The sequence below is a fragment of the Neopsephotus bourkii genome, unplaced genomic scaffold (genome assembly GCF_033783945.1).
Source record: "Neopsephotus bourkii isolate Nb327-2 ecotype Australia unplaced genomic scaffold, CSIRO-AGI_Nbou_v1 NB_1542, whole genome shotgun sequence".
In the NCBI taxonomy this organism is placed as follows: domain Eukaryota; kingdom Metazoa; phylum Chordata; class Aves; order Psittaciformes; family Psittacidae; genus Neopsephotus; species Neopsephotus bourkii.
This window is the reverse complement of record NW_026902018.1, coordinates 3,391,884-3,416,130: the sequence shown is the minus strand read 5'-3', so window position 1 is coordinate 3,416,130 and position 24,247 is coordinate 3,391,884. Positions and strand designations below refer to the sequence as shown.

Genomic DNA, 24,247 nt, shown 5'->3' with positions numbered 1-24,247 from the left:
TCATCTTTTTGTACTACTGCTTGCTGTTTCAGTTGCAAATGAATCTCATTTCTTAGCTTAACACTCACATCAAGAAAGCTAGAAGGTTCCAGGGAAATTTAGAAAACCCTGGAGTCACTGACTGCAAGGCTTATTATTCAGCTTAGCAACTGTTTAAGCTAATACAGGGAAAATAGAGTGAATGGTCTCTGTAGGCAAGTTGGGAGTGCAATCAGAGCATGTAATTGCAACAGAAAAACATATTGAAGCCTCAGCCCTGTCAACTACAGTACCGCCTGCAGTGCCAATGCTGAAACGTGGGTGACAACAGGGCCTAAGCACATTTGAGAGAATGAGTGCCTAAATAGCAGAGCACACTTTGCTATAGTCTGTTAGACCCACCTACTTTCTATAGTCACTCCCATAAAATAAGAGTTGTTGTCCAAACTCAGCTGGCTAAAAAGTATATATGGGATCACAAATCCACATCCCATCCTAACAGCTCATTACCCGTGAGATAAGGGGCACAAAAATCTCTTGCTTGTATGGCAGCATCTTCCTGAGCCTCCAGTTGGTATACTCCAAATAAGTCCCACACAGATGTTTCTATAATATTGGTAGATATTTTCACTGTGATTTTCTATCACATAATGGAGATTATATGTCCTAAAATTGCTCATTTTTTACTACTTTATTACCAGTTCCTGGCACAGCACTGTGCCATGCAAAAGACTGCAAAGAAGTAACGATCACCTTCATAATGAGCAGTGAAACAATATAGTATTAACATAGAGTTATCAAACAATCATTCCTTATACAGCATTGACAACATTTTGAGTATACATAATGCCTATAAAGGAGGAATTACAAATTTTCTGAAGCTGTCAACACAGTTGATTTCATCTATAATTCAACTGCTGCCACTGCAGAAACAAAGATTCCTTCAGCTTTGACTGTCCCATGTGTGTGTGCTCTGGATTCCCTTACCTTGTGCTAGCTAGAGATTCACTAAGAGTCCTCAGCTCCTTTCCAGTTTCTTTAAGTGGAGAGGGCCTCTTCACCAATTCCGGTGCATCAGACTGAAAGTGATCACACTGAAAATAGATAATGAAGTATTAATCAAGAGCTCAGCATAGAGAAGGTATGTGCAGTCTCGGGCTTCATTTTAATCACCAAATATTTTCTGAGATGGTCATCACCTGGGACAGCACTGTGTCATTTCACAAGCGTGTAAACAAGTCTTACATGACACTGCTGTGCATGCCTGTGTGTACATGTGTTTCAACAGCTTTTAACTCATTGGCTGGCTTCAAGTTTGACAGAGATTTTACAGGCAGTTAAAGCACCCAGGAGCTTCATTAAACTACCAGACAGGAAGAGGAGACCGTTCAATGGCTCAGGCTTAAGGAATGACTGCTGCGAGTGCTTATGCATTAACAAACTATGAACAGTATGCATGGGAGAAATCTTTTACAAGTCCCAGTCCAGAAAATTTTTCAATCAGGCCCAAAACAGAGAGATTGACATTTATAGGAACCAATCCAGTAGGAAAAGCTCCACAGACATAGGTGGGTTTGGAGTACAGAACACAGTAGTTTTCTTATTTTCTCTCCCCTTTCATTTTTTAAGAGTGAAGAAACCAGGTCAGCAATTTTAGGTAAAAGAATTAAAATTACCAACTCAGTACATTGTTCAAAATGCCCTCAACATTTGTTCTTCTGATCTGCTAAGGAACTGAAACACACGCAGATGAAAGCTTGTATTTGTTGTTGAACTAGCCCTGGCTTAGAAGTACCTTTGGGGTTTCCAGAGAGCAGCTGCATCAGTTTCATAGAATCATGACTGCGCATTGTGCATATGCAGGGCTTTGTATGTGTTAGGTAATAAAATATGCAGTAGAGGCAGTTGTCAGTGTGCAAAAAGTGCATGACTAAAACTGTTATCCACTGGGAGCATAGTGATGGTGTGTAGAGACTGCAGTGCAGTCCACGCTATTCCATGAGGCCGTCCCTTACATGCATGAATGTCCTAAGTTTCCAGGAAAATTAATTCCAAGAAATAAAGATACTTCCCTATGCACCTGTGAAAGTATGCAATAGGATATTGCAGATCTCAGCTGGGTCTATAGAGAAAATGCTCGCCTACTCCAGAGAGACTGCAACTCTTAGTTCAACTCTTTATGCACATCGAAGTATTGGTTTTCATTGCTGAGACAACTGGTGCTCTTTGTGGTCAACAGCTTCTATGATATGACTGAGCTGCACTTCAACCCTTTCTTAGTAACTTTTTAACTTTAAAAGAACATTGTGGAAAATGCAAAAAGAAGTCTTTTCAATGAGATGTATAGATCAAAATAAGAATCGTAACAGAGAAGTGAAAAGAGAAAAACACAAAATGAATGTCAGTGGATGTTTCTGGTACTCAGGCCAGAGAGCTTCTGCAGTAGAACACCTGGCACAGTGGCACTTCTTAGCAGGATTTCCCCAGCACTTTTCAACTTACTGTTCAACTTTGTTAGCTTCTGACAAACCTGACTGATTCGAGGTAGAGAAAAAAGGAAATTAAGCATTGTGTTGGGATAGGTAAGATAGTAAAGGATGCTGAAGTGAGGCTAACACTTGTGGTTGCTTTCTTAAAGAAAAAATCTTTAAATTAGACACTTACAAAATCATTAGTGTTAGCTGTCAGTTTTCATCTAATTGTAGATACACCATTCTTTCTCTTTTGATTGTATTTTATTCTTTTCTCTTATACAAAAAATGTGATGAAATCAGCTGCATGGCATTCAATATTGTCTAAAGAGAAAGGAGCTGGATCAGATTATAAATAAGCTAACAAAGACTATGTATGAAGAAAATTAAATCTTCTTGCTGGATCATCAAATTAAATTCAGGTAAATCATTAAATCCATACAGAGAAGTTAAAATGTACTTTAATTCCAACATTTTATTTATCTTTATAAGACCTGAGTTGCTTTGGGATAGATAGCCACAGACTGAACTAAGTCTTGCAGTGTTGTATGACAGACTTAAGTACATGTCAAATAAAACATACACTTGGGCAAGTCTTAGGTGAATTAGAACAGACTCACCAACTGACTGTTTTGTGCTGACCAATAAGTGTCATTTCAGTAAAATTATCTCCAGGCCTTTCAATATTGAAAAATGAAGGTTAAGGCCTCACCAAGCAAAGGCTGAAAACCTGGGTGGAGGCTAGACCTTCAGCAAGTGTTTATTTCTGCAGCTCCACATAACACCCAAAGGAACAGCCCTTTCAGCTTCAAGGTTTTGAGATCTAAAGATGCACAATAGTGACCTGTATACTTTTATAAAAATATGAAATTTTGAAATGCAAATCATTCTGAATGTGTCAGCCATTTCTGTGCCAAACTGTAATTTAGTTTAAAGATCAGTCTTCTAGAACTGAAGCTTCACCAGTGGTCTCACCTCTGGCTGTGAAGAGTGCTTGCCAATAGTAACTTCAGCCACTTCTTTTGGTGTTTTCCCCACCGATTCCTAAAAATAAATGAAATCATATTTGAAACAGTGCTAATTACCCATACTGTAGCAGGTCATAATTTTCAAAATTAAGTGGTACAAATAAGTTTTTCCTATAGAGATGCAAATTAAAGTAAAAATAATGGCTGGTCTATTGTAGAAAAACTTAAAATGTTACTAAGTAACTCTGGTGTACAAGTAGATTCTCATCTGATGTACCTGCTGACAAGCTACTGTGCAAAATGCATACATGTTTGCTAAATTACTATACTTAAGTGCTTTGAGAAATGTCATTTTTCCCTTGGGAGACTGTTATATAGACTACTGTGACTAACATAAAAAGAAAATCCAATTTCCAAAACCAGGAAAATTACTTACCTGCAATTGTTCTTCCCTGAAGATATGCACTGTGGATAGACAGCTATTCTTGGGTCTGTGCTTTCACCCACAAGGAAGGCACAGATTCCTAAAAAGCCCTGAAGTCAAACACAAGCACTCTTTCAGAAGTCCTTCAACCATCAGTTTATTCAAGTGGAAGGAAGACATATTCCTTCCTATTAAAAAGAATTATATAGGGAGATTAATCAAAGACTTCAGCTCACTCAGGCTGCAGTGCTCAGGATAAAAGGATATGAAAACAGGCATTTCTTCCTGCACTAGTTTTAGATCAAAGAGCTCATTTATTGATTCCAAGCAAAGCTGCAGGGCCTACCTAGGAAGGTGCATCCATATGGTCAGGGCAGAGCCAACATACAAAGGCTGCTTCACAGCAGCCTTAGAGCTGTGGATGAAACAGTTGCTATGCTGTATAGCTTCTGCACAATGGAGCAAAGCTTGAGAACATTCAAGTATTTAAGAGAAATAAAAATCAAGGGCAGAGCATTCTGCTTGTTGGAATTTTGACTTAAGAAGGCACAAAAATATTTTCAATTTTATGTTCTTATGCAACATTTCAGCAGCACAAAAGTTCAAAGTGTAAAGAACAGAATCTTTATCCACTGGAGAACTCTAGACACCAAAGTTCTTCTATAAATAACTGAGGCAGCCCAGAAACAAGTAGAAAACTAGGGGGGAAACCAAACCCAGAGCAAAGTAGCTGGAATGAAAGGATGATTTTCTGCAGCCAGAGTAAGGTTGAACTAATGAGATGTCAAAGAGAAGTCTGAAGGGCCACTGTTACATGCAATTGGGGTGCACTTGGCCAAGACTGGCCAGCAGCAGAGACAGGTGGCAAACCAAAACTGCTCTGGAGCATGTGTCGTTCAGAGGGTACCAATGTACCCAAGAGTTCCCCTTGTTGAGTGAGAAAACCTCATCCACACACTCAACAGGAGAGGAATTATTTTTCCATTTCCCACTTCACCTGTGGGAAATGCTATACAGGTTACTGGTGATGAACATGCGTTCAATCTAGAGTCTCTTACACTGAACTTGAGGGAAAACAAAACTGAAGTATTTGCCACTACATAAATTTAATCATCATATATTTGGCATGTTTTTTTCACAGATCAAATTTATTTATTTTAACTATTTGTAGTAAGAAGCAGATTCTGAATGGAATGCTAAATGTCTTGATCTGCAAAAACAGGCCTTCTGAAGTAGACTGGATTTTGGAAATGAACTGCCAAAGAAAGCCTTTTATAAGGAATTAAACCCTCCCCCCCTGCAACATTTTCAGCATAAGTGTGAGATATTTGTAACTACATTCCTGTAGTACATGGACAGAACATATCTATCCAGAACAGAAATAATGCTAAAAGACAAATAATTACTTGTATTCTGATTTACCCTTCTCAATTTCAGAGCACTCTTATAGGTAGAAAGCTGCCAGATGGACGAAACAGAAAACTTTGTTGGTGAAATGCCTTCAGAGAAGATGGTTTGGTTTTTAAACAGAAGCAGTTTGGTTTTTAAACTGGAAAGTTTTCCTATTGGGGCCCATATTTAACTTGTACCATACATTTTTTTTGAAAGTACAATAAAAAGTTCAAGCAACTCTAAGTATTAGGACATCCTTCAATCTCCTTTCTCCTTTTCTGCTACTATTTGCATATGGCTGCCTTCTCTGCATTGCGTATCTATTTGTCACTTGTAATGCAACCACCACAGACAGCATCACCCCATAGCACAATAAGCAAGAAAATCCAACACCATAAGCTGGTGTTGATTCTCTCATCTCTGCTGTGGAGTAGCACACAGCAGCCTGACACTGGTGTAATTTGTTTTTTAAGATAGATAGATTAGAGAGATAGAGAGGTGGTAGCTAGAGAGATGATAGATAGATGATACAGAGATGATAGGTAGACGATAGAGAGATAGATGATTGATAGATAGATGATAGATGATAGATAAAGCCATACTTGTAGCAGAAGCATCTTACACTCCACGAAGAGCACAATTTCCAGTCTGCTTTGCTCCTGACAGTCTCTGGACAGCCAGAGGAAAGGATAACAGAGCTATGAACCTTCCTAACCTTTCCACAGTTGCTCAGGAGGGGAGGCAGCACACCATCCCCTCCACTCAGGCACTGATAATGTGATTCAATTTGTCTTATCACAGGAAACAGAAGGGAATAGCTTCCTTTCCCACAACATTATCTTTCATTACAACATTATGTATTGAAAAGGTGCAATTTGAGCTTAAAATGGTAACAGTACATAATTATAGAACAGTACAACTCAATTTGTAGTGTGGAAAGAAAACAATACTGCTCCATCTAATTTGTTAAACTCAATATATTATCATGACAATCTTAACAATCTTTGGAGTTTCAGCGGTGAATTTGTTTTTTTAGTGTTTCCAGCTTATGAAGACTTCCATCATAGTTCATCCTATTTGCTTTTAAGCCATCAAAAGACCTGCTTCAGTGATCATTTCCTGCTTTCATTAGAGTGAAGTAACAAAATCTCACACTGCTCCATATGTAAGAAACAATAATTATAAAAACAAAAAAAATCATAAAGTGATATCTGAAGCATTACCTTAAAGTCAGATTATATGAGGAAATGACCCAAAACTTTTTCATGCAAATGATTACGGTCATTTTTGTTGGGAACCCATCCAGCAGCTCCAGGTAAAACGAGCTCCAGCAACACTGCAGCAATACTGCAGTAGGTGGAGCTCGATGTCACCCAATTGCCTAGCGCTGGGCTCCCGTGAGGCCGGGAGGGACCCTTCTCACTGCCCTGGCATTGCTGCCTCCTGCCATAGGCAGCTCTTTGTGTCCTCTTCATCTTAAATGTTAGGCTTTTAAAGTATTCTGGCATGAACAAATTCTTTTAAATAGCTTGTTCAGTTGAAACCCGCTCCCTGCAGACTCTGAACTTTACCCTAACATTTCCCAAGTACATTCATTTTCTCTACTAAATAATTCTGGTGATTAAAAATGTTTAACTCTGACAAATCCTTCCTTTTATTAAACATTCTCTTTATTTTACACACCTGACACCTTTGCAGATGTCATTCTGTAACATTGGAGAATATCCAGTGTTCTTCTCCAAGACTTTTTGGGGCAATAGCCTGAGCTGGTGGTATATATGCCAGCGAGGGATGGGGAATCAAAGTGCAGTTCTGGGTAACTCAGTAAGTTTGTAACTTATTGTCAAACCTAGCAGATTGACACACTTATTGCACTCTTCTTCCTTCTAATATATCACTTGAATGGGAGCATTATGATTCCATTCATACGCAGTGAATGCTTTATGATGAAAATAAAGCAATGCAGTCTCATCAGAAGCCAACATTTAGTCCCCCAAATGCAAGCTCAACCTGGTGAAATATATTTAATTTCACAAAAATATTTAGAAAGCTCTTGTGAAGTATTACATAGAGATGACTACTGCTGTGCTGCAAGTGGCAGTCTAAATTTTCAGTTTTAAAGGCAGTATTCTAGCTGAGTTTTCCGATTTCCCAGTACATCATTTCCCCCCCCCATTTCTTCTTTTATTGCTGCTACTCAATACTGACCCTTTCTGCCCTTTCACTAGAATGTGGGAACACAGAACAGACATCAGGACCAAAGGGAATTTACAGTTAAACAAGAGAGGTTCCAAGACAAAGGACTATTGCAGAAAATTAAGATTCCTTTAAGAGTAATGCTATTATAGTGCTTCAGCTTAAAGAAACAAAAACTAAAACCAAAAGCCACAACTAAATCTGGAGATATAAATGTGTATCAGCATCAAAGACAAGATACGTGATTCATTAAGGTTGTGCTGTAGCGTATCAATAATGCAAAGCCCTTTACAGTTGAGAATGTCTGTTGCCAAGGGGAGCACTCAATCAGAGCTATTGCAGCAGCTTCCCATCCTTGGTCTCTGGTCAGAAATGGTGCTGCTATCAACAGAAAGGGGCACTTATCCCACTGTTTTGCCAGGAGTAGTTTTAATGAGCAAGGGAGTTCCAGTCCTGGTAGGTCTCCTTCTGCACTTCAGTGAACTCATTACTGTCTGTATAGACATATCAGGAGAATGGAAGGAGACAGCTGAAAAGTGAGAGGAAGGTTGTCTGCTAGTGAAGGCATGCCAATGAAATTTGGAATAAGTAGATTCAATTTTATTTCAGAAATGTTCTCTGACTTCCTAAATAAAATATTTAACACCTTATCCCAGCTAGCAGAAGCTTTTTTTTTCTTTGACTACAATGAATTTTAGTATAAATTCATTGTGCCTCTACTCCCTGTATCTGAAATGGGAAAAATAACATTTCTCTTTCATTAAGATCTATGAAGTATTCAGCTACTATAGTGATGGAAAGCCTATGTACAGCAAAACTGCTGTTCTCATAACAAAACCAACTCGAATAGCTTGGTATTGTTTATTCCACCCATTCCCCTCCCTTTCTCAAATACCTTGGACAAATGCTCTATTTTCTTGTCTCCAAAGAACATTTACTAATTCTGGTCAGTTTGGGAAGCTTTATAAAACAACTGGATCTAACTAATCTCAGTTGTACCATCACTGTTGTCAGTGTATTTACCCTAGTTACTTTTAACCCCTTAAGCAACTATGTTATTTCAGCTGCCATCTTTATAGTCTCCATAAACTCTTGTCATTAGGGTGATTTGAAAGTTTTGAAATGTGGAATTTTGGAAGGCAACGGAAAGAAGAAAAAAAAAATAAATCACTTCTATGCAGTATTTCTCTATACTGCTTATATTTCTGTCTTCTCTTTGTCATGTACATGGTCTCTGGGCAATGCGCAAGTGATTTAGGTATATGCAACACTGCCAAGACCCTTTATGCACATTTTTGGGTGCATACTGGCAGTGATAATATTGCTCAGCCTTAGCTAATGTTTTCTAGATATTTGCCCCTAATGAAGACAGAATTACAAATATTCCATAGACATTTTGGATTACCAAAAATCCATTCTACTAGAAATTAACATAGCTCGTGTTAAGCTGAAAGAAGAAAAGCCCTTTTGCACCACAGTAGATCTTCTTGCATTTAGTTAGAGCTTAAAATAGGTTACAAAAGTGGTGAAAACAACCCTTTAGGCACAAAGGACACTCAAAATAGAAACATTTATAAACATATCTAAAAATCAGTTTCTTACTTCTGCTAGCCTAACGCAGAATTTCTTATTGGAATGCTATGCTAAACCCATGAAAGTTCATGAACCAAGGCAGGAGCACCTAATAAAATTGTCAGATCAATATCTGCTACAGCACAGAGTCTCTATTCAATCCAAAAGCAACAACCAAAAAAAGCACATGCTATTCTGCTTTATTTCATAGCAAGAACAAAGTTAATTTGACCAGGAGCTGGAGGAGGGCACAGCTGGAGAGCAGAGTTACAGCCTCAGGAAATTCAAGGAAATGTAATTGAGAACAAATTATCTCTTTAATTACTTTTGACCAAATCAATAAGCCCCATGGAATAGAAAGCACGATGCCTGCCACCTGGGAGAGGACAAAGAACACCAAAGTTGAACATTGCCACAAAACTAAGGCACAGCTGTTTGAAGAACAAAGCACTTCTCTCACAAAAGAAAAGAGGGTGAAGGATATTAGTTCACTAAACAAGCAGTCACGCAGAAGTGAATGGTTGGGTTTGGCCACTGTTCCCTGTTCTCAGCTGTGAAGATTGTTAACACTTCACTATGTTAGAATTTCAAGTTGTTCCATCATTACTCAGGGATCAGAAAAAGAAAAATCCCCCAAACCTCCTGTCTCCTTCTGGACTTCCATGGTTTCTCCCAGGCTGGCTTTTATTTACTAAACACCAGTGCAGGAACTATTTAAGGCACTGCAATTATTCTTGTCAGTGTGCTAATAAACCAGAGCAGGATCTTGCCTCTCCTTTGGCTTCATTCCCAGGTATGAGTAGTAACACACCTGGAGGTCACAAATGTGTAGCTAGGCACAGAGTGTGATGGGTAGGACATAAGACACAGACCACAGGGGCTACAACAGCATCCAGTAGCAGTGAAGACTCCAAAGCTTGCCTATTCATAACACTTACATGATCCCCATTACTAAACTACTGTTTAGCAGTTTACCATGTTTAGGACATAAATCCTCACAACATTCTTGTCAAATCAGAGTGTGGTATTACCCTGTCTGCATATATGGAGCCAGAACACGATAAGCAACTTCTCCCTGCTCACATAAAACATCTACAGGAAAGGTGTAGGAAGAAAAAGTCTTTTCATTTGGCCTTGAGGCAGGAATACTACCAGTAGAATGAGCAACTCATTATGGTTAAATTCACCTCTGCAAGGAAGTGGGGATGCAGAAGCAAGTCCTGCTTTGCTTTGCAAACAGAACACTCAGTGGATCAGCCCCAAAAGCTTCAGCTCCGAGACAGTGACTTTCATAACTTATTTTATAAAACCTCTTTCACGCATGAAAGTTGGGTTCAAAATTAGCAGCTTTATGTGGGTGCTTTTTGCTTTACTAATGGCTCAGAACACCCAATAGCTTGTGTGAGTGAGGTTTATTAGAATTGATTGCATCCACCTGGATTTGAGTTGGGGAAAAAAAAGAGAAAAGAGAAAGGACTTAGAGAATTTTCCTGTTACTTAGAGTCAAATTACTGAGTATAATTCCAGTGTGAAAGGTTGTACTTACTTTATTTAAAGGTCTGAGAAGTCTTAGGAATATGTCAAGAATCTAATTTCTGGACAATCCATGAGGGTAGTATAGAATTAGCTGTGACACTGACACATTCTAGTGAAAATAGCAGTGTCTTAGGCTTAGGATAAATGCTTTTTTCCTGTTTCATAGCTCTTTTTTTTACTGAGTAATATCTAAACCTCATGTAACAGCAGCCTGAAGGTGTTGGAAAGACTGGACAGCTATATTGTGATTGGAGGAGAAAGTGTGAAATGTATGGCGAAAGATTAAGTCTGAACTTGTTAGAGCAATTGTTTCACTTGTATTTTCTCAGCTCACTAGTGGCACTCACTCTAAATGTTGTTATTCCGGGATCGTAATGACTCATATTTCTGGGGAAGAAAATAATGGAAAAGCCAACATTAACAGAAAGCTCAGCTGATTAAACATCACTTCCTCTCAACTACAGCTTTCCTAAGAACACTTGTGTGGAGGAGAGCCATGTTAATAGATTGCTTTCCAAGGAAGAAATCTAAATGAATTATTCCACAGGCCAATAGTTATCAAAACCAAGCACTTTTTTCTAAAGTGGTAGCTGTTATCTCAAGCTTTTGGCAAACAAACCTTACACTCAGTTCACAGATGGAGAAAGGGAGAAAGTTTTGAGGGGGGGTTTCTCCTCCAAGAATGCTGACAGGTTAATCAGAATCTCTACACAGACTGGCAAATACAATACCTTTGTTTGGTGTTGCTCTGCAGGCAATGATATATCTAAGGTCAGAATGTAACCTTCCATATGGAGTAGCTAGGCAATGAGAATACTACAGTAGGATCATTATGGAATGCATCCATCAGTTTTTCAAACTGTTTTGTCTTTCAAAATTTAAACTTCTACATTTATCTTCCACACTGTCTAATCTTTGGGATAGTCTAAATCATATTTTAAAAACTTAGATGATTGAGTTTGTGTAATGAGAAATTTAATGACCTGTAAAATGAACAGAGTACATCTGCCAGCCCTAAACGTCATATTTTCCCCACATGCACATCACAACATGGGACTGACAGTTCCATTGTTATTTTCCAGGCAGCGACTCCTGTTGCTTCCCTAAAACAAACTTGCATTTTTGGGTGGAAGTTGAAGGATAAGATTGTAAAGATGCTTAAACAGTTCTTAAAATATTTTTTCAGTAACACTTTCCATACAACAAACAAAAAGATATATAATGGTTGCTATATAAATGCACATTCTCCCCGGGTAAACTGAAAATACAGAGTTAACAAACAAAGATAACTACATTCTGAAACACGGTTTTATCTCACTTAGCCATATTTTTGTCAAAGGGTCAAATTCTCTGCTGGGATAAAGATCTTAACTGAATCCATATTTTGACAGGGATGAATATGGTCCATACTGCAACACCAGAATGAATGTGTACCCACAGACTGGCTGGCACCAACTTTATCCGTGATAAACATGAGACAGATGAACACGTCAAGAAAAGGATCTCTGTGGCTATACTTTATGCAAGATTACAGAGTATTCTTTAATCATGATACAAAGTCCAAAATACCCTTTATAGCTATACCAAGCTCCTAGCAAACAGCTCTACATGGGTTTTAGATGGAACATACTGTACTAAAAAAGCCCTCTCTTTACTATGGATTTTTAATTTATAGTAAAACTTAAGCATGCACACACACACATCCTCCTTGTTTGCAGCTAGTGTAGGCTGGATCATCAGATTAAGTTAGTTGACCTAGTCAAATCTGTGAGAATGTTATCTGCAAATAAAGCCCTGTATCATTCTATCAGTGACTTTACAATATTAATATTTAGGAACTACTCTACACTTCTTGTAGAAGAAATTCAGTCCAAATGCTAACATCTGACACATAAGGGAATAAGCCACAGCTAAAGTGCCAGAACTTGACTTTTCAAAGGACAGCTATTTTCAGAAGTGTTTTGTGATAGCTGTGCCAGCTGCACACACAGACTGCATTACATCTGTGGCCCATTCTCCTTAAGCATTATCTTTGTTTTGATTTCCTATTTTGTATTCCATTAGTTTTAAGGCTGTATGTCACATTGCCATTAAATCATTGTTTTCAAGCAATAGTGTCTTCCAGCTGACCTCAGAGCAAAACAGCACAAAGACTTACATTCATACTTCAATGTTACAACCAATAGATGCTGGAAAACCTCACTCCAAAGCCTCTATCTTACATAGCTAACTTTCTCTGACTCACCAGTCCTTGTCATGCACCAATTCAGATCTCACATTGATAATATAAGCTAACATTAATTTAGGAGAACAGCTGAAAGTGAAATACCTTAAGGGAAAAAACTTGCGTGCACAATATTTTACTGAAAGCAGCTTTCTTAAAAGGGAAGTATTGAAACACTTCTGATGAGCTAATGGAAATAGCAAAGTGATAGCAAAGTGCCTGTTTGGGAAAGGTTTGTTGTCTGTTCTTGTTTTGGGCTTTGTGGTGTTTTTTCTTTTAATGTTTTGATCTGCTTTCACTAAAAGATGAAGAGAGCTCCCTGTCAGCAAGAGTGATTTCTGAGTGTCAGATAGCAAAGCTGAATGGATTCCATGCTGCTGAGCTTTTAGAAAAAGTCAGAATAAAAATAAATCTTTAATCTGATGAACCTGGAATGGGATCACAAGGATACTGCCAAGGTTTAATTTCTCATTTTTCATGGATTAACATCATTGTTTATAGCACAGTCTGTTGCATAGTGACACAAGCTCTAAACAGGGTGACAGGAAACAAATCCAAGCAAACAAATAACAATTCCAAAACATAGCAATGCCTCTGATGGAACATTAAAATAAGCTTATTTTACAGAAATCCACCTATGAGCTTCACCAGCAATAGGAGCATTTATGGAGGCAGAGCTTGCAGGTGAAGTGCCCGAGAAGCCTCCAGTGATCGTACAGCTGTCTGCACAGAGCATTCAGCTCCCTCAACTGTAATGAGCAATTTGTCTCCCAGCTTTGATCCACTGTCAGTTTGGCTGACACTGACTCCAGGAATTAACTTCTAACATTTCAGGGTAACCGAATAAAAAAATCGAAGTGCTGTGTGGTAGATATCTGTAGATAACCTATCACCTGCTGCAAGTGTTCACAGCAAAGTTTAATGTGTTTCTGTTCTAGTACAAAGGCTCTTAGTTTCTTCAGTGCATAAATATGTAACCCTAAGACAAAGTATCAATAATGTAAAGCAGCATAAGGGACAGAATATTTTAACCACATGCTCTAAGCTAATGCTATGTTGGTACCACATATTTGAGAAGCTGCCTTAGAGGAAAGGCTTCCCTTGTACAGCTGAACAACCTGTCCACTTTGGAAAACAAGTTCAGAACTAGAGGGGAAGCAGGTCCAAGTTTTTAAACCCATCACAATGGAATTGGACAGGAATATGTTTGGGTTTTAATAACAAGACAATCGTTACAGATTTTCAAGTATTTTGTCAATGTAATATATGGACTGTATGAAAGGCAGATACCTGTAGCTCTGGCATAACTGATGAACACTAAATAGAGCAGTAAACACCAGCTCTAGAAAACATTCAAAAAGGGAGTATAAACTCCCTTTCAATTCAGTCCTACTGTCATGCTGAACATGGATCACAGTCCACCTATTTCAGTCTGTCCTGAGCAAAAATCTTTGCCATTACCAAACTGCCTTTATGTTGTGGCTTAAGGCTGTAACACTTGACCACCGTGAACCAATTGTCAGCCACACCATTCTTCACCAACCAGCCAATGAACCTGCCATTATCACCACAACTGGAAGAAAGTACTAGTCCTAAGACTTACCTACCCCCAGACTTCCAGACCTTTCCTGTTTCCTATTCCCCTGTATTCAGGCATGTGTTTGGCAGCAGGTTGTATGGTAGGAGGGGAACACTGCTGCTGGACTTTCATGTGTTTTTTAGCAGGGAATGCTTTGCATGTAGGCTCCACAAGATAACATCCACTACCTGTGTCACAGCCTCTCTGACATATCCAACATAGCCAGTTAGCAGACCGCAGATCAGGATGACCCCTGTCAGCTGGGGTCAGACAGTAACACATGGTATCAGACTAGTCATGGGGGAATCAACCATATGTAAAGTCTTATTCCAAACCTGTCAAGATGTTGACAGGTTTGACTTGCTGCCATTAACTCTCCAGTGAAAAAAGTAAAGTTTGCCCTTTATTTTTAGGCTATAGTTATGAGATAGCTTCATTTATTCTTAAAATGAATAGCTCCTCAAAGAGCAGGGCAAGCAATTAGCTATGAGGATCATTTGTTACCTAATAAATCTGTAAGTCTTCATTTACCTAAACTGGGACCTAACAGATTTAAGGGGTACAAGCACCTAAAGAATGACTTCAAGGAGAAAGGGAAGAATCAACTGGAAGCAGAGGTCAAGAACACTGGGTTCCTAAAGCACTAGGAGGGAAATGTTGATACATAGTGGGACCAAATGATGCCACCTGGACAGATCAGGATCCTCAGCATGGAAGACAAATGAGGTTATCTGATCAGTGGGAACCATTGGTCGTACCTGCAGGAGGGAAATGAAGCATCAAGGACAAAACTGTTGAAGTAAATACATTTTAGTCTGAGTGCTGCAGTCCAAGGACTGCTCTAACAGATGAGGAATGACATGATTTCACCCTCCCAGAAGTGCCACAGGCATTAGCTCAAGGCAAAAGACACAGCGGAGAGCACTCACAGTGACTAGAATTAGCCAGAGGCTTCAGTGGATTCTGTAAGTTACTGCAACCTAACTTTAATTGCAGCAGAGAAAATATTACAAATAACCCTAACAGCTTTGCTTTAATTCAAACATATGGATTGTCATCTGGACCCCAAATTAATAAATCTAGAATTTGCCTTTTATGAATAAGTAAGCTTAATAAAAAAGTCAAAGTCATCCTTAAAAAAAAAGGCATATTTGTAATGGATGTATTGCATGAATGAGCAATTATGGATTCACATCACAATAGCTTTATGAAGCATCTTTTGAACCTTAAACAAAGTTGTGTAGGTACGCATGAAGTTAAATGCTTGCAGACGAAAATCTAGCAGTGTTTCACTTGAAGAACTGTGCCCTACTCCACAATTACTCCACTGAGGTTGACAGACAGGCATATGATGTATTTAAATATTACACTCCAATAAGGATTGTGAACTTTGCCTTTAGATTAGCAGAGAGGATGCATAAACCTTTTAGCAGTAAGTTATTGAGGAATTAAGTTAAAGCCTCCCTCTTAAAACACCAGAAAAACAGGAACCAGGCAACAATACCCCAAACAATGTCACAGCCTAGTCTTCACAAATAACACAAACTATTATTTTTTTTTAAGATTAACAGAATCCAAAGTAACATTATAACTCCATTCCCTATACACTGCTTTATGAGCACTTAATGCAAAGAGTGACAGTTACATAGCTGCCTAATTAACTTGACTGTTGTCCCCTGAAAATCCTCTCTTTTAGCTCTCCTTCTGTGCAAATAGTATAACAGTTTAATGGAAAGGTCACATTATACTACAAAGAATACAGTAATGTTCCATTAAGTCATTTTCTCCCTAATTACAGTCTCCCCCCTTACCCCCCAGCTCTGTTGTGCATTCAACACTTTCTATAGGCATTCCATGAAAATGGAGAAGCTACCTTAGCCACGGAAAGTGCTGTTGTCCACTGCTTGCAAGTTGAGACACATCATTCTACAGTCTCAAGGAAAGCAGGACCACCAATTAGATTTCACATGTGTGAGCCAAACTCAAGCTTTATTTATTATCCTTTCCCCCCCTCACTGCTGAATGCCTTCATTCACTTTGAAACCATCCTTAAATTGGAATATATCACTCCATAGGCTATGTTCTTCATTGAAATCAACTTCCCCTGACGATGTTGTTTTCTCTGCGAGAAAGACAATTCTTGCTCTGCCATGCAGAGTTTGGAGGGAATTAGCAAGACATCCTGACTAAACTTCGATTTGCTTCAACTGCTGTCTGCTCATTTATGTTCACCTCTTCTTTTCCACTGGATACATTATTCTTCATCACTTTCTGTCCTGGATTCTCAGGTAGCATTGCTCTGCTCTGTGACTGCAGCTAACCAGGGATGGCTGATACGACTTCTACATTCAGCCTGCAAAGTGCTTTTGGCATCATTTGGGGTAAAACTGGTCTATAAATATATCCCTCCTAGAAATGAGCACAATCCAACCTATTTAGAAATTTAATCCTGCATTTCTACATCAGTTCTGATTATTTTTTCTCTCGTCCAAATGTAAAAGTCTCCTTATTGTTCATGTTTTCCTACCCCTAATGAAATACTTACCACTTCCTACTACTGATCACATACACAGAATGATTTTTAAGTTCCACATGTACAATAGAGCTCAGCCTTCCCACCTGAAACAATTTCTTCCATTACTGGTACACATATATTTGTTCCTGACATAACTCCATTGAATGTGACATTAAAGAAATCCACCAGTGTCTGATACGATCAGCATTAACATTTCTTTGTGCTATCAGAGTGACACAGTATAACCAGAAACTCATCCATGAATTAGAGTATTAACTTTACTGTCTAATGCAAGTTCTAAACTGATCACACCCATAAACAGTAATAATTTTTTACATAGCCTTTCTAGTCCAATATCAAAATGTTTTTTCCCATTCTCTCCCAACAGTAACCATTTGATGAAATGCTTTGTTATCAAGTGATTTAACTCTCACACTGCAGAGAGGGGAGAGCCAGGTTCTTCAGACATAAGGAATAATCTATTTCTTTGGTTATGTAGCCAACAAAATACTTGTATGTACTATTTAAAAGAAGCAGACATTAAACCTGTTAAAAATCTAAGTTTTGAATATTCCCTGTAAAGTATAACCTTTGCAATGCACTTCTCTCCTGCCCCAGGCATGATATTGCAGATCAATTCCCAAACCCAGGTGAGCACTGCAATTTGCTATACTGACAACTCGAGCTGTAATCACAGAAGTGTAATGCACCATGACTGTACCAGCAGCCTGACATTTGGCAAGTTTACTAAAACCTTAGTAACAATGCATTATTCCATTCGGTATGCTTCCCTTCATTCATTATGGAAGCAGCATTTAGGAACAGAAATTGAACTTTTGAAATGGATTAGACTTTTTGGAACTTAATAGCGTGGAGACTGTGTGGACCTTACTGGTTACTGCTGTTCCACAGATATATCAAACTAATTTACTGATCATAAAATCTGCATTTTTATAGCACATAACATTTTCACATAGTTAGGCTCAGGTCAGGAGTGCCACCTAACATTTAATATTCATGTTACAAAGTAAGACTACCACTCTTAAAAAAAGCCTGGTCTTAAAACATAGTTCCATACACATATATCTTATCTATAGTCTCATTTATATCACCAGTTTTGCTTCATACTCTAAAAGACAACACAAGAACATCTGTAGGAAAAAACAACAGTTCGGTATCAGAAAGTTCTTTGCTATAATACCAGGTTTATACTTTCCATACTCAATCAGTCAAGATAATCCACTTTCTCAAGTCACTTTCTCCAAAGGTACTAGAAAGGTAACCATTGTCAGTCTCGCAAGGCCATGAAGAAAAACATTTCAACAAAGCTCTCAGTACATGAGTACTTAAATGCTATGGTTAACAGTAACAACACCACTTCAGCATTGAAGGACTGCTGCTCTTCTAGAATAGCCAAGAATTTCTAACAGACAGATGAATACAATGGCAGAGCAGATCACAGATAAGAATAAAACATTAAATTCAGAAGTTCTGCTATAACAGCAGCTTTGCTATGCCCACTAAATCATCTCAAATACTTGGTTGACAATGCTGTTTTCCTCTTGTCTGACTTGCTGCAATATGATGTAATCTTTCCCCATTTTATCCATGGACATTTGCAAATAAGAATTTTATTTCCTCTGAAATGGTGTGACTGACATTTTCTTTAACTTTTTAGTAAGGGCTTTTAACTAAGGTTTAATTTTTAAAACAAATACATTTATGGTTCAGGCTAACAAAAGAAAACAAGCTGTGTACAGTCCACCAGCCTGATCTGACGTAACATTTGTTGAAGGAGGAAGAAAGCTGCCTGCTATTACAATTTAGGCATGTATCTGAATTTGATAAAATGTGTCTAGAATTGAACTTTCCTTCCTACATCAATTACTCTGTTCTGGTTCTGTCTATGACAAGACCATTATCTATCATCTCACTTCACAGCTTCTGTTTATCTTTCATTCCACTCCTCCTCTTAGTACCACTTTCACATAACCAAACTTCTATATCTTTTCCTGTTATTCCATAGCCAACCACTTTCTAATATGCCCTCAAACCTTATGCATTCAGGCTTACTAGCATTTAATAATATGGGCATAAAAGCAGCAAGATAATGGTAGATTACCATTACATTGCAAATGTCTGGTGGGTCAATGCCTCCTTGGATGGGTGAGAAGAAAGTCATAAGAGAGAGATGCACACCATTAGGCTGTTCATTTCCAAACATTCTCCGAGTGTCTTTGCAACAAGTTATCTGTTAGTATTTCAAAAAGGAAAAGCAGTGTAGTGTTGTGCTTGGTAACACAGTGAAAGGCTATAGTAAACAGTAGAAAACAGTTAAAGGAAATACTTGAGCAACTCATTCTATTTACTGGAAATCAAGATTGTCCATAAAACATGTACAACCGGAGTTTCACTTGCTTGTTGCTAGCAGTGAAAGCTGGAAGTGTACATCAGCTTTCATCACGACAAGTGAAGCAAAGATGTCACTTTAGATGAATAGTATGCACAAATTCTGTCCTGCCTGATGATTACCAGGCTGAGGGCTTGCACATGTAAGTTATCAAGAAAGGTTATGGAGCTTGTAGGACAAACCATTGATACAGAACTCACAGTTGGTTCTCCACACACACATATAGAGTGAGCAGAACAGCTGCTTCCCTGTATATTCACTCCAAAAAGAAGAAAAACCCACAAGCACCTCACAAACTGCATCTGGTTAACACCAAATAGGGGAAAAAACCCAACCAACCAACAAAACCCCCACAACCAAACAAAACTACCCACAACATGCTTTTACTCATTACATACAAAAGAAAGGAAACAAAAGAAGATTAGCCAAAGGAAAATCTACCTGCAAAATCCACCTATGCTCATTAGGTACAAGAAATCTCCATGGAAACCTAAGGCAGGCAAACCTGTATCCCCATTGTGTGGTAGGTTATGTTCAGCCATGTCTCTCAGGCACAAAACAACACACCCTTTCATTCCTGTAAGCAACAGAACCTTTCTTACAAGGTGACACCATGAACTCTGAAACTGTAATCAGTGTCACTGTGCTTGCACCTGCTTTTTTAGGTTTACATGCTCTGTACATAACACCCTAATAGGTTTTGGCAATAGCAAGGTGATAAGCTGTGGTCAATTGATAAAGGGCAGTTTTCCAACTACTGACTTCTGTTGCACAGCCTATTTCTTTCCCTTCTGTCCCAGAGCATTTCTAGCATGTAATCTGCTGTAAACTGCTGCGATTTTAGAAAGCAAGGAAAAAAAAGGTACAAGTTTCCCAGATTTCCTGTGCTGCACTCAGGAAATTTATTTTGTTCATGATCTGCAACAGATAACTAAGATTAAATAGATTGTGTCATGGCTTGCATGGGTATTGCAATGGAAGGGCAAAGCCAAAGCTGATTTGCAGTGGTTTTTAGTTCACACACTGATACTCAGAGGGCATGCACTGCAGTCATGGCTTCAAAAATAGAAAAAAAGATCTTGGCCATAATTTTGTGTTTCTCATTTTCACTCCCATTTTCCATCAGAAATGCACAAGGACAAACAAGGCAAGCTTAGATCTCTGGGGAAGCCAAAAGCATGACCCTCACTGCTACAGTGTCTTCTGTACCCTCCCTATTTTTGCTTGTTCCTTTCATTCTGTCCAAAACACCAGCCCATACAGACGCTAATTCCTGAGCTGACAGACTGTCATGACACAAGGAGCCTGGTGAAAGAGTACAAGAAAAAGAAAACAAACCAAACAACCTCAAATCAGATACGAATTAACCCTTTCAAGCAAAGCACATCTCAAAATTCTTACTTTCATGCTGCCAGTATGCATTTTTTTAAACTGTTAGAGAGATACTCAAGTGTTTACCAGTAAAGACTTTGAAACCACCTTTAGCAGGCAGTGGAAAGACATGGAAGGGTCCAATTCCACCAGCCAACAACATACCAAAATACCACAAGAAACAATTGAATCTGAACATCTCTAGCAATGCTTTGGCACTGGTGAATAACAGCCATCCCAGTGATAATTCACCCTTGTAATTTACCTCATACAGATAATATGGAAAAGAATACGCTAGAAAATACTAATATTTTGTAGTTTTTCACTTTCAAAGACACTTGAGTAGTTAATGGAAAGAAATACTGTGCTCTTCCAAATATTGGTTACTCAATTTAGAAAGCATCAGGAATGTCACCACACCAGTGTAGTCTGGCCTGACCAGTTTCACTGTTTTGGAGATATTAGGAAGACAACCCACTACTAATGTTTTCCGGCTCTTCCCAGAGCAAAGAAGAATTACAACTGACCTTTGCATCAGAGAGCCAGCAAGAAAAAGTTTCTTTGCATTGTAAGTTCTGCCTTGAAATACATGGTTTTAGTCTTCTATTGAGGCAGGTTTTAAACTGGAAACCCTGACAGATCTTTAACTGCACCAATAACAAATAACATCGGTGTGATTTCTCTTGAAAGAAATTGCTTTGTTTTCTTCTCCAGTTTCCAGCTTAAAACCTTTCATTGCGGATGCTGTTGTCAATCTTATCTAGTGACCCATTTACTCAAGCACAGAACTACAGAACAGAATTTTATGACAAGTACAGAGCAGGCTTCGACACTAATAATTCTCACTCAAGATTCTGTGGACTTGGCTTGTTTTTAAGACTTGCTGAGAAAGGCCACCTTTCTGCCATGCAGAAAGTCAACAAGTTACCTCAGACAGGTTTTGCAAATGAATTTGTCACAGCAATTAAGGGAAGGAAGCTATATAAACGTGATAAAAGGTGACTTAACATTGCCATGCACCGTTACATTAAAAAATAAGAAAGAGACCTTTAACTTATTAGTCTGAACACTTAGGAAATCAAAAATACTGTCTGGATAGCTACATTCTTTGACTTTCAATGAGTCAGTGCTGTCTGCAGTGTGCACTCAACCTTTGAGACAGGGAGAGGGAAATTCTCAAAACAAAGTAACTTCCAGTTACCTAACAGAAACTTGAAGGGCTCTGTCTCACAGCATGGGTATGCTCCGGTATTAACACAGTGCAGAACCAAGCAGCCCCACAGGGAGCTCCTCCCTCAGTGCCCAACAAGTTTGGAAAATGGCAAGAACCTGAAATCCGTTGATAAGATCTATGGTGAAACTTCTCTGGTTGAAGTACAAGGTCCATTCAACTTGTCTAGATTCTTCTAGTAATGATAGTGGAAGGGAGCAGATCACACATGTTAGGACAAACACTGCACAACAAAGCACATTGGAAAAACTGAGGCACTACTGAGATTAAAAGTTGGGATAACTGGCAATCTAAAGGCATAAGGGTCACAAAATCCACAGAATTTTGAAAGCTGGCCACTCAGTTATGCTTGCATAATACTGTACATGGATGGGGAAGAGAATCCTCCTTGTTGTGGGCTTGGGGTTTTTTTGATTATTGGGTTGGTGGGATCTGGGGAGGTCACGGGGCTTTTGAGGGGGTTGGGGTGTTTTTGTGTGTGGGGAGGTTTGGGCAGGTTGGTTGGTTGTGGTTTTTTAAACATAAATGCTACACTTCCTGAGCTTCCCCCATCCCTTGCTGGTATTGCTAGTAGTTCGGACTGGGTTTATTTTGTTCCAGTGGGTTGCAGTGGAATAAGACTCTTCCACTGCACTGGCACAGCTTTACTTAGTGCTTTCACTGTAAGATCCCACATCGTCTGTGTGACTACAGAAGAGCAGTTTCCAATGCAGCGGTGAGAACATTCAAGTAACAGCTCTACACTTTTAGATACCAAATTTACTTAAGATATAAAAGCATCTATGAACATACAGCTTTCCTAAACACATTTGTTGGCACTGAGTTAATAGAAAGGCATCCTAAATGTGCAATTATTAGATACAATATCCTATGCCCATATGATTTTGTATAGTCCAGCATCCCTGCTCAGCATCCCTGTTTTCAGCTCTTAAAATCTAGTTTTTAATAACATCAGTTCAGAAAGCAGCATTTGCCAGCAGATATTTGCATACTCAAGTCCTCTTGAATTCACAGGACTTTTATCACCATCTTGTTATTTATAAATGTTACTGTCATTCATCACTGCAAATCATCAGCTGTACCTGTGGCTGAAGAAAATGCTAACTCAGAAGGCAGAGATGAGAGCAAATGCATTGTCAAGAGGTCATGTTTTTTACTACCAGGAATGTTATGCTCTCAGACACCTATAATTAGACATATTCAGTATCTACAGTCATCTCAATCATTCAAAATACGATGGACACTGCTAGGTGTGGATAGGAATGGTGTAAATAACCCATATAAAGCAAAATTACAGGTAACACAAAGTAATTTTAGAATTAGGCCTCAGAAATACATTTCTAGTATCTCTGAAAAACATATAAATAGATTTCTGCAGAGCATGATGACAGCTTAAAGAGTAAGATTTGGTGTGTGAGCAGCATGAAATCCCTGGGCCTTCACCAGGCTGTGGGGATGGAGGAAACCACAGGACAGTTACTAAGTTTTTCAACTTAGTAACTGTTATCTTTTAGGAAAAAAGGGAAAAAAATATCAGTCTGAGATTTCAAGATTACATAGTGCTTTTAGCCATGCTCACCACAAAAAGGAACAGCAGGTGTGACCCATCCCCTCTGATAGCTTCATGACTCTGAAGCATAAGCCACAGCTTATGGTAGTCACACATCTGGTGACCTACATACAGTTTATTTTCTGTATAAATTGTATGCATTACATTTGGTCAAGTAGCTGAGTTCCAACTGGGTTTCAGAGCACAATTAAGGATCAAATCCTGACATCATTTTTCAATATCAAAACAACAATCACCTCAAATTAACAAACTTTCCCAGAATTATCAGAATTTTAAAGAGTATATCTGCATCTGAAAAAAAACCCAAAAGCAACAAAATAACCCCAAACAAACCAACCCAAAACTTTAAAGCAACTTCTAATATTCAGAAGGAAAGACATTCTGTAAGTTCAGGATTAAAACAGGAACACTGGCAACACTTACTGGATGTTGACTGATTTACAGAAACAAGCCTCTGAATGTAAACAGCCAACAGGATGCTGCTTTAGGTAGAATGTAAAAATAAAGTGAATGCCACCTATTGCCTATCTACAGCTTAAAACACTTGATCTAAAACTTTTAAGCTCTGAATGCAACACATAATGAGAGCAGAAAATTAAGCAGTGGGTGGACAGAATCTTTTCTGCCTACCCTGAATAATAACTACAACTGCTTCAGCTGTCAGAGACTATCCCTTGGGCACTGCATTAGAAAGCACATAGCAAAATGTAGGCTCAGAGAGGCCAATGTTACTGATAGGCTGCAGAAACTTCACTCTGTTTCCACAAGGAGAATTGCTCTCTGCACAAAACAGCATGGAAAGATCTTCT

At 38.7% G+C, this 24,247-nt stretch overlaps 1 protein-coding gene across 1 annotated transcript in view; it reads right to left on the bottom strand.

Annotated features, from left to right (window-relative positions):
• Positions 1-24,247, bottom strand: part of CCDC60 (coiled-coil domain containing 60) — a 58,085-nt gene that overhangs the window by 32,652 nt on the left and 1,186 nt on the right. Inside the window, exons 2-3 of the mRNA XM_061370925.1 lie at positions 3,426-3,494; positions 967-1,058 (exon numbers count right to left, since the gene is read on the bottom strand). Coding sequence (XP_061226909.1) covers positions 967-1,058; positions 3,426-3,494 — 161 coding nt within the window. The remainder of the gene's footprint in view (positions 1-966; positions 1,059-3,425; positions 3,495-24,247) is intronic.